Here is a 13,829-nt window from a genome sequence, read left to right as displayed (position 1 = left end):
TGTGTGCTAGACAAAATACAAAGCCCTATGGATATTTGTATTTCAAATGCTTTCCTTAGACACTTAGTGTTAATGTCAAGCATCTTAAATCACATTACTGTGTTAGTATGATTAAAAGTACCTAAACATTGATTGACCCTCCATCAATACAAAGTGAATCACTGCATGTTTCTTTTTCCAATTAGGCTAAGACTTTGGACTCTGATCAGAACCTAATCATAGAGAGCGTTTCTTTATAAACCACTTGAGAGATATCCTTCCAGTTATCCTTCCTGAGGTACATTTCAGGAAGTAACATAAATCTCTGTTTGAAAAAAAACTTTAAAGATGAACACATTAAACTTCCACTTCTGGCCAAATGGAGTAACAGGCACAAAATTTCTGTCCTAACTGAAACAATCAAAAAAGAAAAAACAGAAAAAAAAATGTGTTAACCTGACTAGTCCCGACTCCATATATATATATATATATATATATATTATATATATATATATATATATATATATAATTAAAAATTAAATTTATAGTTTCAAAACTTCTCACAAAGAAAACTCCTGGTCCAGATTATTTCACTGGTGAACTCTATCAGGCATTCAACAAAGAAGTAATACCAATTCTACAAGATTCTTTCACAAAATTGAGAAATAGAGACTATTTACCATCTTATTCTATGAGGGTAGTATTATCAAGGTACCAAAACCAGGCAAAAACAATAATAAAAAATTAAAAATTAATCCTCTGTGAATGTAGATGCAAACATTATAAACAAAGTTTAACAAATAAAACCCAGCAATATATAAAAATTATAGTACATCATGACCAAATAGGGTTTATCCAGGACTGAAAGGTTGAGTTAGTATTTGAAAATCAACTGATGTAATTTACCATATTACCAAATTTTAAAAAAGAAAGAAAGAAAGAAAAACCATAATATCACCTCTTCAACACAAAAAAAGCATTTGACAAAATCCTACTAACTACAAAGAGAAAGGATCTTCCTCAGCCTTATAAAGTGCATCTGTGAAATACATATAGTTAACATTATACTTAATGGTGAAAGACTGAATGCTTTCCCCCTTAGATAAAGAACAGTTCAAATATGTCTGCTCTTGTATTGATCATTCTACTAGCCTGTACAGTAAGATAAGGAAAGGAATGAGACATCCTAATTGGAAAAGAAGTAAAACTGTCTTCATTCTCAGATGACTTGATCGTCTATATAGAAACTCCAGTGGAATCCACTGAAAGACTGGTAGAACTAATGAGTTTAGCATTATTTCAAGAAACCAGATGGATATACAAAACTTAATTTTATGTCTACAAGTCAACAACAAACAGCAAGGAACTGAAAATTTAAAGACAATACCATTTACAATAGCAGCAAAAACATGAAATACTTAACTGACAAAATACTATATATGTAAGATGTGTACATTGTAAACTACAAAACATTGCTGAGAGAAATCTAAGACCTAAATAAATTCAGAGCTATATCCTTCTCATGATCAGAAAACTTAATAGTGTTAATGTTACAGTTCTCCCTAATTTAATCTATGGATTCGGTGCAATCTCAATCAAACTCCCAGAATGTGTGTGTTGGGGGCGTGGGGAATTTACAAACTAATTTAAAAATTATTAAGGAAATGAAAAAACCTTGGATATCCAAATAACTTTGAAAAAGAACACAAATGGAGAGTTAAAGTATTAGCTACCTGATTTCAAGAATTATTGCAAGCTTACAGTAATAAAGAGCATATTGTTTTGGTGTGAAGACAGATAAGTGGGACAGAATAGATAATCAAGTGGAGCCACACACATATGGACAATTGATTTTTGGCAAAGGCTCAAAGGAAATTCAGTAGATAAAGGATTGTTTTCAACAAATGGTGCTAGAACAATTTATACCCATATAACAAACTTGAACCCATATACAAAAATTAACTCAAATTGATCATAGATATAACTGAAAACTTAAAACTATAAAAATTCTAGGAGGAAATTTTTGTGACCTTTAGGGAATTCCTAAATATAATATGAAAAGCACATTCATAAGAGGAAAAAAATGGATAAATTGGACTTAACAAACTTTAAACTTATGCTTTTTGAAATATATTTTGAAAAGAATGAAAAGAGAAGCCACATACTAGGAGAAAAACTTTTCAAAACATACGTCTAATGAAAGACGTCTAGAATATGTAAAGAACACTCATAACTCAATAATAACAATTTAGTGGGCATAAGATTTCGACAGACATTTCACAAGGGAAGACATACTGATGGTAAATAAGCACATGAGAAGACTTTAACATCATTATTTATTAGGAAAATGCAAACTAAAACAAAGAGCTACCACTACATGACTGCTAGAATGACTGAAATTAAAAACTGACCATACCAAGTGCTGCCAAGGATTTGGAGGAACTTGAATTCTCATGTGCTCCTGATGAAAATGTAAAGTTGCACAAACACATCAGAAAACAGTTTGGCATTTTCTCAAAAGGTTAAGCATGCATCTACCATGTCATCTGGCCATTCCACTTCTATTTACCCCGAAGAAATGGAAGCAGATCTCCATACAAAGACTTGTACATGAATGCTTATAGCAGCACTTTTTTTTAATGTAATAGCTCAAGATTGAAAACAATCTAAATGTCTCTCATGAGGGGACTAGATAAACAAATAATTATATACCCATATGATGTAATAGCACTCAGCCATCGGAAGAAATGATCTATAATACGAATGAATCTCAAAATAATTATGCTGAGTTAAAGTACTGTATCATTCTATATATACAACTCTAGATAATAATGCAAACTAATGGATAGTGACAAAAAGCAGATGAGTACTTTGCCTTGGAGATGGCGTAGGGAGGAGTGGGGTATTACAAAGTGGCAGGACAAACTTTGGTGGTGGTGGATAAGTTTACTCTTTTGATTGTGGTGATGGTTTCCTGGGTATGTATACAAGTCAAATCTTCTCAAATTGCATATTTTAAACATATGCTGTTTATTATATGTCAGTTACCTCAATAAAGCTGTTTAAAAGAGATGTATCCATATATTTAATATCCCTCCCCCATACTATGGATGAGAACATGGAGACCTGAGGACAAGAAGACTTTTCCAAAGTCATACCACTAGTCCAATGCAGAGTGGTTAGATTTGTCCATCTTTGAAGCTTCTGGATAAAAACAGAGGAGCTCCTGGTGGAAAATCATGTTTTTCTTATATGATAGATACGTTCACTTCTCTCAGTACATTCCAGTCTCTGTGCCCAGCACTGTACTAGGTGTGCTTCCTTGTTTTCTGTTTGAAAATTCCCAACTCTTGATTCCAGTTTCCCAGCAGCTAGCAAATCTACTCTGCTAGTATTCTCAGGTGGGTTTTCATCACTTTTGAAAACCTAGATGGTTTTCTCCAAAAAGTACCACCCTTACATTAATCTTGAATGCTGTGAGAGTTGAAACTCTGTATTAATTCGAATTGGACTTTCTGTTGTTTCAGGTCTGAATCGCTTGCTCACCAATGGCTCCTATGAAGCTGCCTTCCCTCTGCACGAGGTATTGTCCTGCCTTTTCTCCTTCTCTGTCAATTTCTTGTTCTTGAAACAGCTTCTGGGAATTGTCATTAATTGAGTTTGTTGATTTGACATTTGTTCAGAATAAATTTAATTTGTGCAGTAGATAATTAGGCCTACTTGCCTTGTGACCCAGCATAGGTTGGTTTATATCTTTTTGCCTTTTTATGTAATTGCAAGAATAGTTGAACTAGGAGTCACTCAGCATGAATAGCTGAGGGACTTCAAGTCATAAAATTAATGAGGCATTGAAAATTTGCATGAGTCACTAGACCCAGGGGGAAAATGTTTCTGAAATATATAGTCTCTGCGACAAAGAACTGTATAGTTATTCTTTAAAGAGTGGGAGGAAGCCATTATGCAGTGTCTGGTAACCAAAGGGTGGTAAGTGGAAATTAATAGTATTGTACTTATCATTGCTCTTTTAAGATGTATACATTTTGATTTTTAAATGCATTTATCTTTTTTTTCCTTTTTTATTTTCTTACTACATGCCCTTGTTATATATTAGGACTTTTGTGAATGTAACTGTGATTACCCTTAACTCCAGTTCCCCATTAGATTTTGGGTTATTTCACCCAGAATTCTCTTTACACCTGGATTTTTTATTATTGGTGAGAGATTGTTGTCTTTTTCACAGCATCGTGCCCTTACTCCATGCTTGTCACCATGTGAAAGAGAATACAAATATAAATATATTATGGTGCATGCCCTCTAGACCATCACAAACTGGCCAGGGGAAAACTACTCAGTGATTTTAGGAACAGTCTCCTATTAGAAATAATGTTAACAGTTTGCAGATAAACTTTAGAGGAGAATTTCAACTGTCCCCAAATGGCAAGTCTTTTCATTTAGCTAACAATATTTCTTCTTTCTATTTCAAACACCATGAGGATGTGAAAGGTGATTTAGAATTTTTAAAACCTTACTCATTAACAAAACTAGTAGCTTTGGTCTGAGACCCTATTTACAGTTTGCCATGAAACAATTTTGGAATGATCCTTTTAGTATCATGAAAGCAAACATTTTGACATAAAGGTTCTTTTTTTCCTTTTATGGCTTTCTGTATTTATTTAAAATATATATTCATTTTTGGTTATTTTTTTAAATTTTATTTTTATTGTTGATACTATTATAGATGTCACTATCCCTCCCCTTTGTTCACCTTCACCCATCTCCCACCCCCTTCCCTCTGGCCATCACCACACTGTTGTCTGTGTCTGTGGGTTATGCATACAAGAGGGGATGCAAAAAAAAAACAAAATTATCTTCTGGAAAGTGGGCCCCTTGTAGTACATACAGGCTTCCCACATTAGGTGAGTGTTCTAGGAACCCATCTGTATCAGCGTGCCAGCTGGCGTTGTTGTGAGAGGCTTCATTCAGCTTCAGTTAATTTTTTTTGAAGACTTTCAATGTGTTTTCCCATTTCATGATGGGTGATTTATAGGGCCACCTGCCCACCATGTTGGTTGTTCAGCAGTTTTTCACCAAAAACAGTATGACCCCCATGCCCCATCCTCCCTCTTCACCCGATCTCATCCCAAGCAATGTTTTTGTTTGTTTGTTTTGTTTTGTTTTTTTTCCCTGGATAAAAAAAGTTCCCAAAGGGAAACATTTTGTTGATGTGGAAGAAGTCAAACAAAAAAATGGCCAAGGCACTAAAAGGCATCAAAATTGACACGTTCAAAAACTGTTTTGAGCAGTGGAAAAAAAATGTCTTGATAGGTGTGTTTCCTCAAATGGAGAGTACTTTGAAGATGACTGAAGTTTAAACATGTAAGAATAAATACACAATTTTTTATAAATAAATTCTGGGTGTTTTTGGGGGGGGTCCTCCCTTGTACATGTTCTTTGGCTAATCCCTTCACCTTCTTTCATCCAGTTACCTACTCCTTCTCCCTTCTGGAACCACATGCAGGTGTTTCTGAACTGAAAAGATAGATTTCCCACCAAAACATCACATGGATTCCTGTAGTTATTAGTCGGCATTGCCAAAACAGTTTCAGTGAGGACTGCGCCCTCCCACTGCCCAGCCCTTTCCCATGGTAAGGGCGGTGTCTGAGCAGTGGTAGGTGGGCAGACGCATCTGGGCAGGTGAGTGGGTGGTGGGCAAGAGGGTGTCTGAGGAGACCAGTTACAAAACTTTACAGAGTAACACAGGGCCGCTTCTGTGGTTTTCATATCTTGGTAAAGCCCCATATTATTAAGAGATCGTCCAGATTAATAATAGCAGCTGAAATGACATAATCATTCATTTTACTTTTTTACTCTCAAGTTAATTTGTTTATATTATTTAACCTCATAACACCCTTCAGGGGCAGGAAGGCAGGGAGGGTAGATATTGGTGTCCTTGTTTCATGTTTAAAATTTAAAGAAATTTCGAGGTTTAGAGAAAGGTTAGCCCACCTCTCGTCACACAGGGAGTTGGTGGTTCAGCTGAGACTAGAACCCAAGTTTCTTGTCTCTCGGCCCTGTTTACTTTCCGCTGAATAACGACTTCCCATAGTCCCTTCACCTCGAGGAAATACCTTTTCTGTTTGTGAAACTAGCATTGCCATGAACTGAATTCATAAAACCCCAGCTCTCTGGCCTTGGCCTCCTCTTTTTTTCAGTGAGGAGGTCAAATTCATGTTGAATTTTTCCAATTTTGAGGTGGCTTCCAGCTTTTACATTCTAGTGTTTTCTCATAGATAAGGCCATGTGACAAGGTTACAGCTATGGCTGTTTACCAAGTACTCTTGACACAAGTGGGAAAGAGAAGTAGTAAGTTCTTGGGCATGGCCTCATTTAAACCCCAGAAGAAACCTAATGAGACAGATATTATCAGTTCCATTATGAACTAGGAGTCCAAGGCTCAGAGAGTTTAAGGTCTCCCAGCTAAAAAGTAGCAGAACTGAATTTGAACTCTGCTTGAACCTGCCTGATTCTAGCAACCACGTGCTTCTTACTACACAGGATAATCAAGATAATGACCAGAATAACTAATCCAACTTCTTTTCCTTCCGTAGTACAGATTCATTTTTTTCTCACATCACTTCTATTGCTACTCCTGCCATAGGAGACTAGTATTACTGTTAACTGTCCTTGTGGCTTGTGTGGGTATCACCTCACGAGCAGTGGTGTTCTTTGTCCCAGGGAAGTTACAGAAGTAAAAACTCCATTAGAACCCATGGAGCCGAAAACCACCGACACCTGCTCTATGAGTGCTGGGCCTCCTGGGGCGTGTGGTATAAATACCAGCCTTTGGATCTTGTAAGGTGAGTTTTTAACCAGCTGCACAAACAAAGCTTACACAGAAGGATTAGGGCAGACTGTCTGCTGGGACAAGAGAAAACGGTCTGAGGTGTACAGTTCTCTCTCAAATCTGGCTTCTTCCCAAGAAGGTGACTCTCAGAGCACATGGGTCGTTGTTGGTAAATCAGAACTCGTTCTGATGAGGATGGTGTTTCCTCCAAAAAGGCTTTAGCAGGGGCCAGTGAGATTAGCCAGACCTCCCATGAACTCCATAAGGAGCATGTCACCCATGTGACTTATTGACAGATCATCAGTGACAATGGTAGAGAGGTAACACTGCTCACATATATCAGTGACAAATGGAATATTAGTTACTATGATGTAAGTAATAAATATGAGGGGCTGTCATGCTAATACATTGCATGTTTATTTTAATTTTCATTTGAAACCAATAACCTTTCAATATTATTTTAATACAGCAGGCCAAAAGAGTATATCAGCTTTTAACCAATGCAAACTGTGCAGTGAAAATGTATTTTTAAGCATCTATGTATGCCCCACCCTCCACCATGGCATTTTCTACTCTGACACCTCATTATTTATTTAGAGACTGGTTATTAAGACTCAGTAGCGACAATCCACACGCCATGGATTCCTTATTAAAGAGAAATTTATGTCTCATTTCCTAGACTAGCTGGATTTGTTTCACTTTTACAGAGGCCCTCCAAAAAATGAGCCCAGAGGCAGTAAGACAACTCACTTTATGTTTCATCTCCCTGGGTAGCCATTTTTCCTGTCAGAGTCCTTGTTACCACATGTTTACTCCTATTGATTCAAGGGCATTGATGAATTGTGTCCCATTCTTTGTATTGGTAAAATAAACAATCCAAATGATTTGGGTGAGTGGAAAATATTTTTTGAGATGAAATTATTTTCCTTTGACTAGTTTCAATACACAGTAAAACAGTGGAGGGAAAAAATAAAAGCAAATTCTCTTCCCAGCCTCACTTTAATATTACAGCATTATATTGATTAAAAATTACAGAAAGTTCCCCCAGGCAAAACATATTATTTGTGACAGTGTTTTGATTAAGACTTTGCAGTTTGTCAATGAGTATTAATTAACTGACCATTGAGTTTCTAGTACAAGGCCAAGTACTATTGGCAAAGACACGCAGAAGCCACAGTCTCTGGCTTTGAGAACCTCTGTTTCCTTTAGAGAAACAGGCCCTGCCTATTTGAGACAAATATAAAATAATACCAGACTATGCACAATTAGGTAAACCATCTGATGGAGGCAGTGAGTTTTATAATAATTTAGAAAAGTGGAAAGGATGAGTGTGGGTCAGCGCCTCTGTGCGGGGTCTCTGCCAGGATGAGTCCTGGAAGAGCAATGGGCTGGTGTTGGCCAGAGAGAAGGGTGATGAACAGCACAAGCAAGATTTGAGTAGAATGAGATTGTGGAGCATCTAGGGAATCGGGTCTCTAAAATATTCCTTGGCCTATAGGTTTTGCTTCCTCCATGTCTCTCCAATCTGACCACTCCTAGCATTTCCTCTGCTATACTGCTTCCTTCCCCTATAACCCAGACTAAGGCTGTTGTCCCCTACCTGGTATCCCTTTTCTCATTTTGGCCCCTTCCAACCCATACTCTTCCCTGCAGACAGAGTAATCTTTTTGAAATGTGAATCTGACCATGTCCCTTGATTATTAAAACTCTTGCATGAGTTTCCATTTCTCTCAGGACAAAGATCAATGCAAGATCTATTGAGGCCCAGCCCTCACCTACCTCATGTGCACCCCTTGTTCTCAATACTCCAGTCATACCACCCTTGCTGCACTTGGTCCCTCCTACCACAGGATTTTTGTACATACTCTTTCCTCTGCTAGAAACTCTCTTATCACCAACCCCACCTAGCTAACTTTCACTCATTAGCACAATAGTTACCTTTTCAAAGAAGGCTTCCCTGACCTGCATGGTCAAATGGGGTTGTTACATATGCTGATAAAATTGCATTCCTTTCCTTTTTAGCTCTTTTCTTAGTTTTGTATTGTAATTATAAATTTCTCTCTTTAATTGATCTAGGTGAATCTCCCCTATTACCTAGCAAGCTTCATAGAAGCAGGGACCAAACTTATCTTTTTTGCCAATGTATTCTCAGCACCTAGCACAGTATTTGGTACATAGTAGATATTCTTTATTTGTTGAATAAAGATGGATAAAGAATCCCATGTTCTTAGGAGCCATTGGACATTCTGAAAGGAAAGCCGCAGTCAGTATTTAGAAACAGATGGTCAACAACATTTGTTTAGAATGAGAATGAAAAAGTTAGTTAGAATATTCTTACATTGTGCTAAGAAATAATTACCTTCCAACTCATGAAGCGTAGCAGTTGAAAGGCACAGAAAGCACAATTTGGTTTGTATTCTAACACAAGTTAATCATACTATTGATGTTTAAGAAACTTAAAAACAAACAAACAAACAAGGAATATCCTGGACACTTTCAAACCTCACAGATCCAGGGCACTAAGTAGCCTGGTTAACCTCAAAAAAGACTTTTATAGAGATAGATATAAAAGCCTGTTATAAGTTATCCCTTAAAAGGGAAGGTTGTTCTAAGTATTTGCAAGGTCTGTTCAGAAGGTATCCAGCCATGTAGTATGAAAAATAGAGACATTTATTGAAGAAGATACAAGAAACACTGTACATAGGACAATGACACCTCAGTCCCCTTCAAAGTAGGCACCTTGGGACCTCACACAGTTCTACCAATCACCATCAGCTGCCCTGTCATACTTTCCTGAATCTCATAGACGGTCTGAAATCTCCCTCTCAAAGGCGATTTTAGTTTTGGGGAAAAACAGAAGTTGCAGGGCATCAAATCTGGGCTGTGGGGGGCTGAGTCACCCAGGTGATTTGATGTTTCACCAAAAGCTCTGCACAAGACGTGATACATGAGTGGGAGCGCTGTTGTGATGAAGCTGCCAATTACCAGTTACCCATAGCCGCGGCCTTCAGAATCATCCCAACAGCTTCCACAGAGGAATGTTCAGGCTTAAAGCAAAATTTGATGCAGATCTGTTGCTCTACTTGCTCAGTCATTTTTAACGTGATGGCCACACAGTACATGTGCTCACTCAATGGCATCTACCGCCTCCCCTGACTAGTACAGTGAAGTCGTCATTGTTCATACATGCACATTCCAGTCCACTCTCCTTGACTGCCAGGGTACAACAATGTTGCACAAACTATTCTCATTATAGTAACAATGGCTGGATTTTTCCCTAACATCTCATATTCATGTTGCACTTCAGTAAATAATTTTTTTTTCTTTCCAGTATCTTGTGGTTCAAGCATTGTAAATGTCTGGTAAAGCTACAAAATAATGACAGGGATATATTTTTAAATATTTTATTGCTTATGATATTACAATTGTCCAAATTTTCCTCCTTTGCTCCCCTCCACCCAGGCCACCCCCACTCCCATAGTCAATCCCCCCACTGTTTTTCATGTCCTTGGATCATTCATATATGTTATTTGGCTAATCCCTTCACCTTCTGAAAGGGATATTTAAACTTTTTCACAATAACTTTGTTTCCTTTTTTAAACAAACACATAATGATAATACATACATTACAAACAGACATACACTCAGAAATGGCAAAAATGAGATGTTGGCACCCACTTTTCAAATTCTGGTCTTAGGTTAATAACAGCACTTTACTTTCCTGCATGGACTTGGATTTATTCTATTTTCTCAGAGCAAGCTTGTATATGTTGTTTTATAAAAAGGGTTCCTTCTGTTTCTGATACAGAGTAGAAGAAGTTTAAGCCCAGAGCCTAGATTTGGTCAAATGTCCCATTCTCTTGGCTTACCTTGTCTCCATGTCTCTCTGCAAGGCCTCTACAAAGGAAAAGACTGAGAAAAATGTTGTGATACCGAACTCTGAACACTTCACTGTAACTTGTAAGGCTGTTGTGTCTTACACAGGCGGTACTTTGGAGAGAAGATTGGGTTGTATTTTGCCTGGTTGGGCTGGTACACTGGCATGCTCTTCCCAGCTGCCTTCATTGGACTCTTTGTCTTTTTGTATGGCGTCATCACTCTGGATCACTGCCAAGTCAGGTACGGGGAGCGTGGGGGAGCCTGCCCTTACTCTTATTTAATGATGGCTATGTGTGCTTTGGGGGTGTTCACAGACCATGGGCCCACTTTGCGTTTCCTCCTAACTTCCTTCTCAGTCTCCTCTTGGAAAAATTTCAAAGGCTCAATTTACGAAGTCTCCCCATTCAATGCCCTCTCTGCCATGGTCTTCAGCCACTAAGGAAACAAAGTGTGTACTTCTGGACACACAAACCATGATATGGCCACAGAACAAATCTCTTCCATTCGCTGTAAAATTTGCTCTTTCTGACTTTTTCACTTTTTTCTTTTTGCTAACACTGAAAAAGCATGAGGTTACAATTATTTTGTATAAATTCTGTGCTTGTACGAGGACCATTTAAACCTAAACCAGAAAGACATCTCACCCAAGTGCTGGGGCCTTCCAGATGATTCAGTGTTGATGTTTGTTCTCTTGGCTCTCTCGCCAAAAGAGAATTTAAGGTATTCACAGAGATCTTATTACAAGGCTGGACAGTGCTCTTAAATAATAAGTGCACCTTTTAGAAATGATTGCAAAAATAAAAACGAGTCATTGATCGTCCTGCCTCCAAATGTATTTTACTGTCTGGTGAAATTGTTAATGAGATGTACCTTTCTCCCAGAACTAATCCCTAATATTTTTATGTATTTCTCCATTATTATGTGTATAGAAATTGAGGCAGGCACTTTTAAGTATCTCATTGTTCTCATGATTCAGTGTGACATTGCTTCAAAGCTGTGCAGTGTTGTGATTGACTTTTGTATAATTTGGGAGATGACAATCAATGTTTTGCTTTGTGTATTTTTCTGAGTTTAATTTGTTAATATGTAAAGACAAGAAAACAGCCTCATAAATAAGTAGGTTTATCAAATTACTAAATTGTGCAGGGACGTCCTTATAGCTAAGGCTAAGAAGCTTTGGAGGACAAAAATGTAATCCACTGGATCTTATTTACTGGTTGAATATTCTCATGTAATTGGGAGAGAGGGTGTTCTTATATCATCAAAAAAGCAGTCCTTTTCTGTTCTCTTTTCCAGTAAAGAAGTCTGCCAAGCTACAGATATCATCATGTGTCCTGTGTGTGATAAATACTGTCCGTTCATGAGGCTGTCAGACAGCTGCGTTTATGCCAAGGTGATTTCACATATGCTGCATTGTAGGTTGATTGACTTTTGCATACACTCCCTGGAGGAACAGAGGCCTAACCATATTCTCTCTGTCATTTCTGGGCTTTGATTCTCAAGTTTATGTTGTAGGATAGATTTGCCTCCATCGCTCAGTATTCTAATTCAAGTATCTTTTTTACCATATACGTGTATTAAATGTACTGGCTCTAATTATTATCACACTAAGCTGCAGCATGCAGAGTGCAAAAGGCACAGTTGTTAGAGTCGGAGAAAGGTTCGATCTTGACTCTGCTCTTCACCACTTGTCAGTTAAGGAGCATGTTACTTAACCTCTCTGCGCCTCAGTTTTCTCATTTGTAAGATGGAGACTATGATGCTTGTTTTACACAGTTGTTTTAAAATAAAATGCATACTGAGCAAAGTGCTTGGTGAATGATAAGATATCAGTAAATGAGAGCTGCCATCATTTTCCCCTTGCATCATCATTATTGGCAAAAAGGCAGAGTCAAGGCTAGGTCAGCTACTTTTCCCTCCTTGGCTCTGCGTAGGAAGAGCCTCTTTGAGGCTGAGCTTTCTCATCTCTGAAATGCACACCTGCCCTCTCCCCCCATGATATGTCATGAGGACCAAAGAGAGTACACATGAAAGTGTTTTGAACCAAAGAAACATAAAGTACCATCATGTCTATGATAGGTTATTGCATCTCCCTTTCCTATGCTGTGCCTTCATTAAAACTTGGGACATATTAATCATTCCTATGGTGTTTTACTTAGGGGCAGTGTCACTAATGCATAGCAATGGCTAAAGTATGGGCTGATGAAGACTTTTCCAGGACCCACTGCCTATCAACTTTCCCAGACTCTAGATATGCAGATTTTATTGAACCTCTGCGATCACTGCAGTTTGGATCCATCTGATTATACTGTTGGCATTGCAGAGTTTTGTTCCTTATAAATGAGAGAACATTTGATAGGCAGCCCAGGGCCCTGCCAATCTATGATGTCTTTAGCACTGCAGGTGGCCAGCCTGTGCAGAGCTGAGACCACAGCAGCCAGCTGTGATTTTAAAAAGATTTGGACTCCTGGTATGTGCAACAAGGAACCAGAAAAGCACAAAATACTCTCCGTACTTTTGGAGAACATACAAATAGACCTGAGTGGATGAGGAAAAACTGAACAGAGTGAACTAGGGAAATATAGATTTTAATGAAAATCAAAAGAGTTTTGTCAACAATTTAGTTTCTGTTTATAGATTGTGAGTTAAGCCTGAGTGATTCAGGTACAAAAGTCCTGCTTTGGGGGAATCTCAGAGACCCAGTTGGTGGTGGTAGTTGCTGTGGGAATATTTGATGATTTATTTTTTACATGGAAATACGTGCCTTGAGTGAAGTTCTGTCTTTAGGAGATCTAAGATAATTCCTTAAAAGGATCATCAGATTTTATAGGGGCTTCTTTGGGCAGTTACCCTACTGAATGTAGCATCTAGAACAATAATGCTATAAATATAGCTAGGCAACCTACATTTATTCTTTCTAGTTCTCATAGCAATTTGAAACTTGATGTTATTATTCCCATTTTTCTCAGAGACACAGAGAGGCAAAAAATTACTCATCCGTGATCACGAAGCAGTAAATAGCTGTGCCCACGAAGCAGTAAATAGCTGTGCCTTGGTTTATCTGACTACAAACTATGTCCTTGTGCCTCGCTGAGTCACAAGATGTTTAGATTATGGATTTTAAGTT

At 37.9% G+C, this 13,829-nt stretch overlaps 1 protein-coding gene across 1 annotated transcript in view; it reads left to right on the top strand.

Moving 5' to 3' along the window:
- Positions 1–13,829, top strand: part of ANO4 (anoctamin 4) — a 185,058-nt gene that overhangs the window by 116,754 nt on the left and 54,475 nt on the right. The window contains exons 9-12 of the mRNA XM_090275360.1: positions 3,507–3,562; positions 6,715–6,836; positions 10,808–10,942; positions 11,999–12,095. Of these exons, the coding sequence (XP_090131486.1) occupies positions 3,507–3,562; positions 6,715–6,836; positions 10,808–10,942; positions 11,999–12,095 (410 nt within the window). The remainder of the gene's footprint in view (positions 1–3,506; positions 3,563–6,714; positions 6,837–10,807; positions 10,943–11,998; positions 12,096–13,829) is intronic.

The sequence above is a fragment of the Furipterus horrens genome, unplaced genomic scaffold (assembly GCF_987537825.1).
Source record: "Furipterus horrens unplaced genomic scaffold, mFurHor1.1.pri manual_scaffold_4, whole genome shotgun sequence".
Lineage (NCBI taxonomy): Eukaryota > Metazoa > Chordata > Mammalia > Chiroptera > Furipteridae > Furipterus > Furipterus horrens.
Note: the sequence above shows the minus strand (reverse complement) of the source record. Positions and strands in the feature narration are given on the sequence as shown.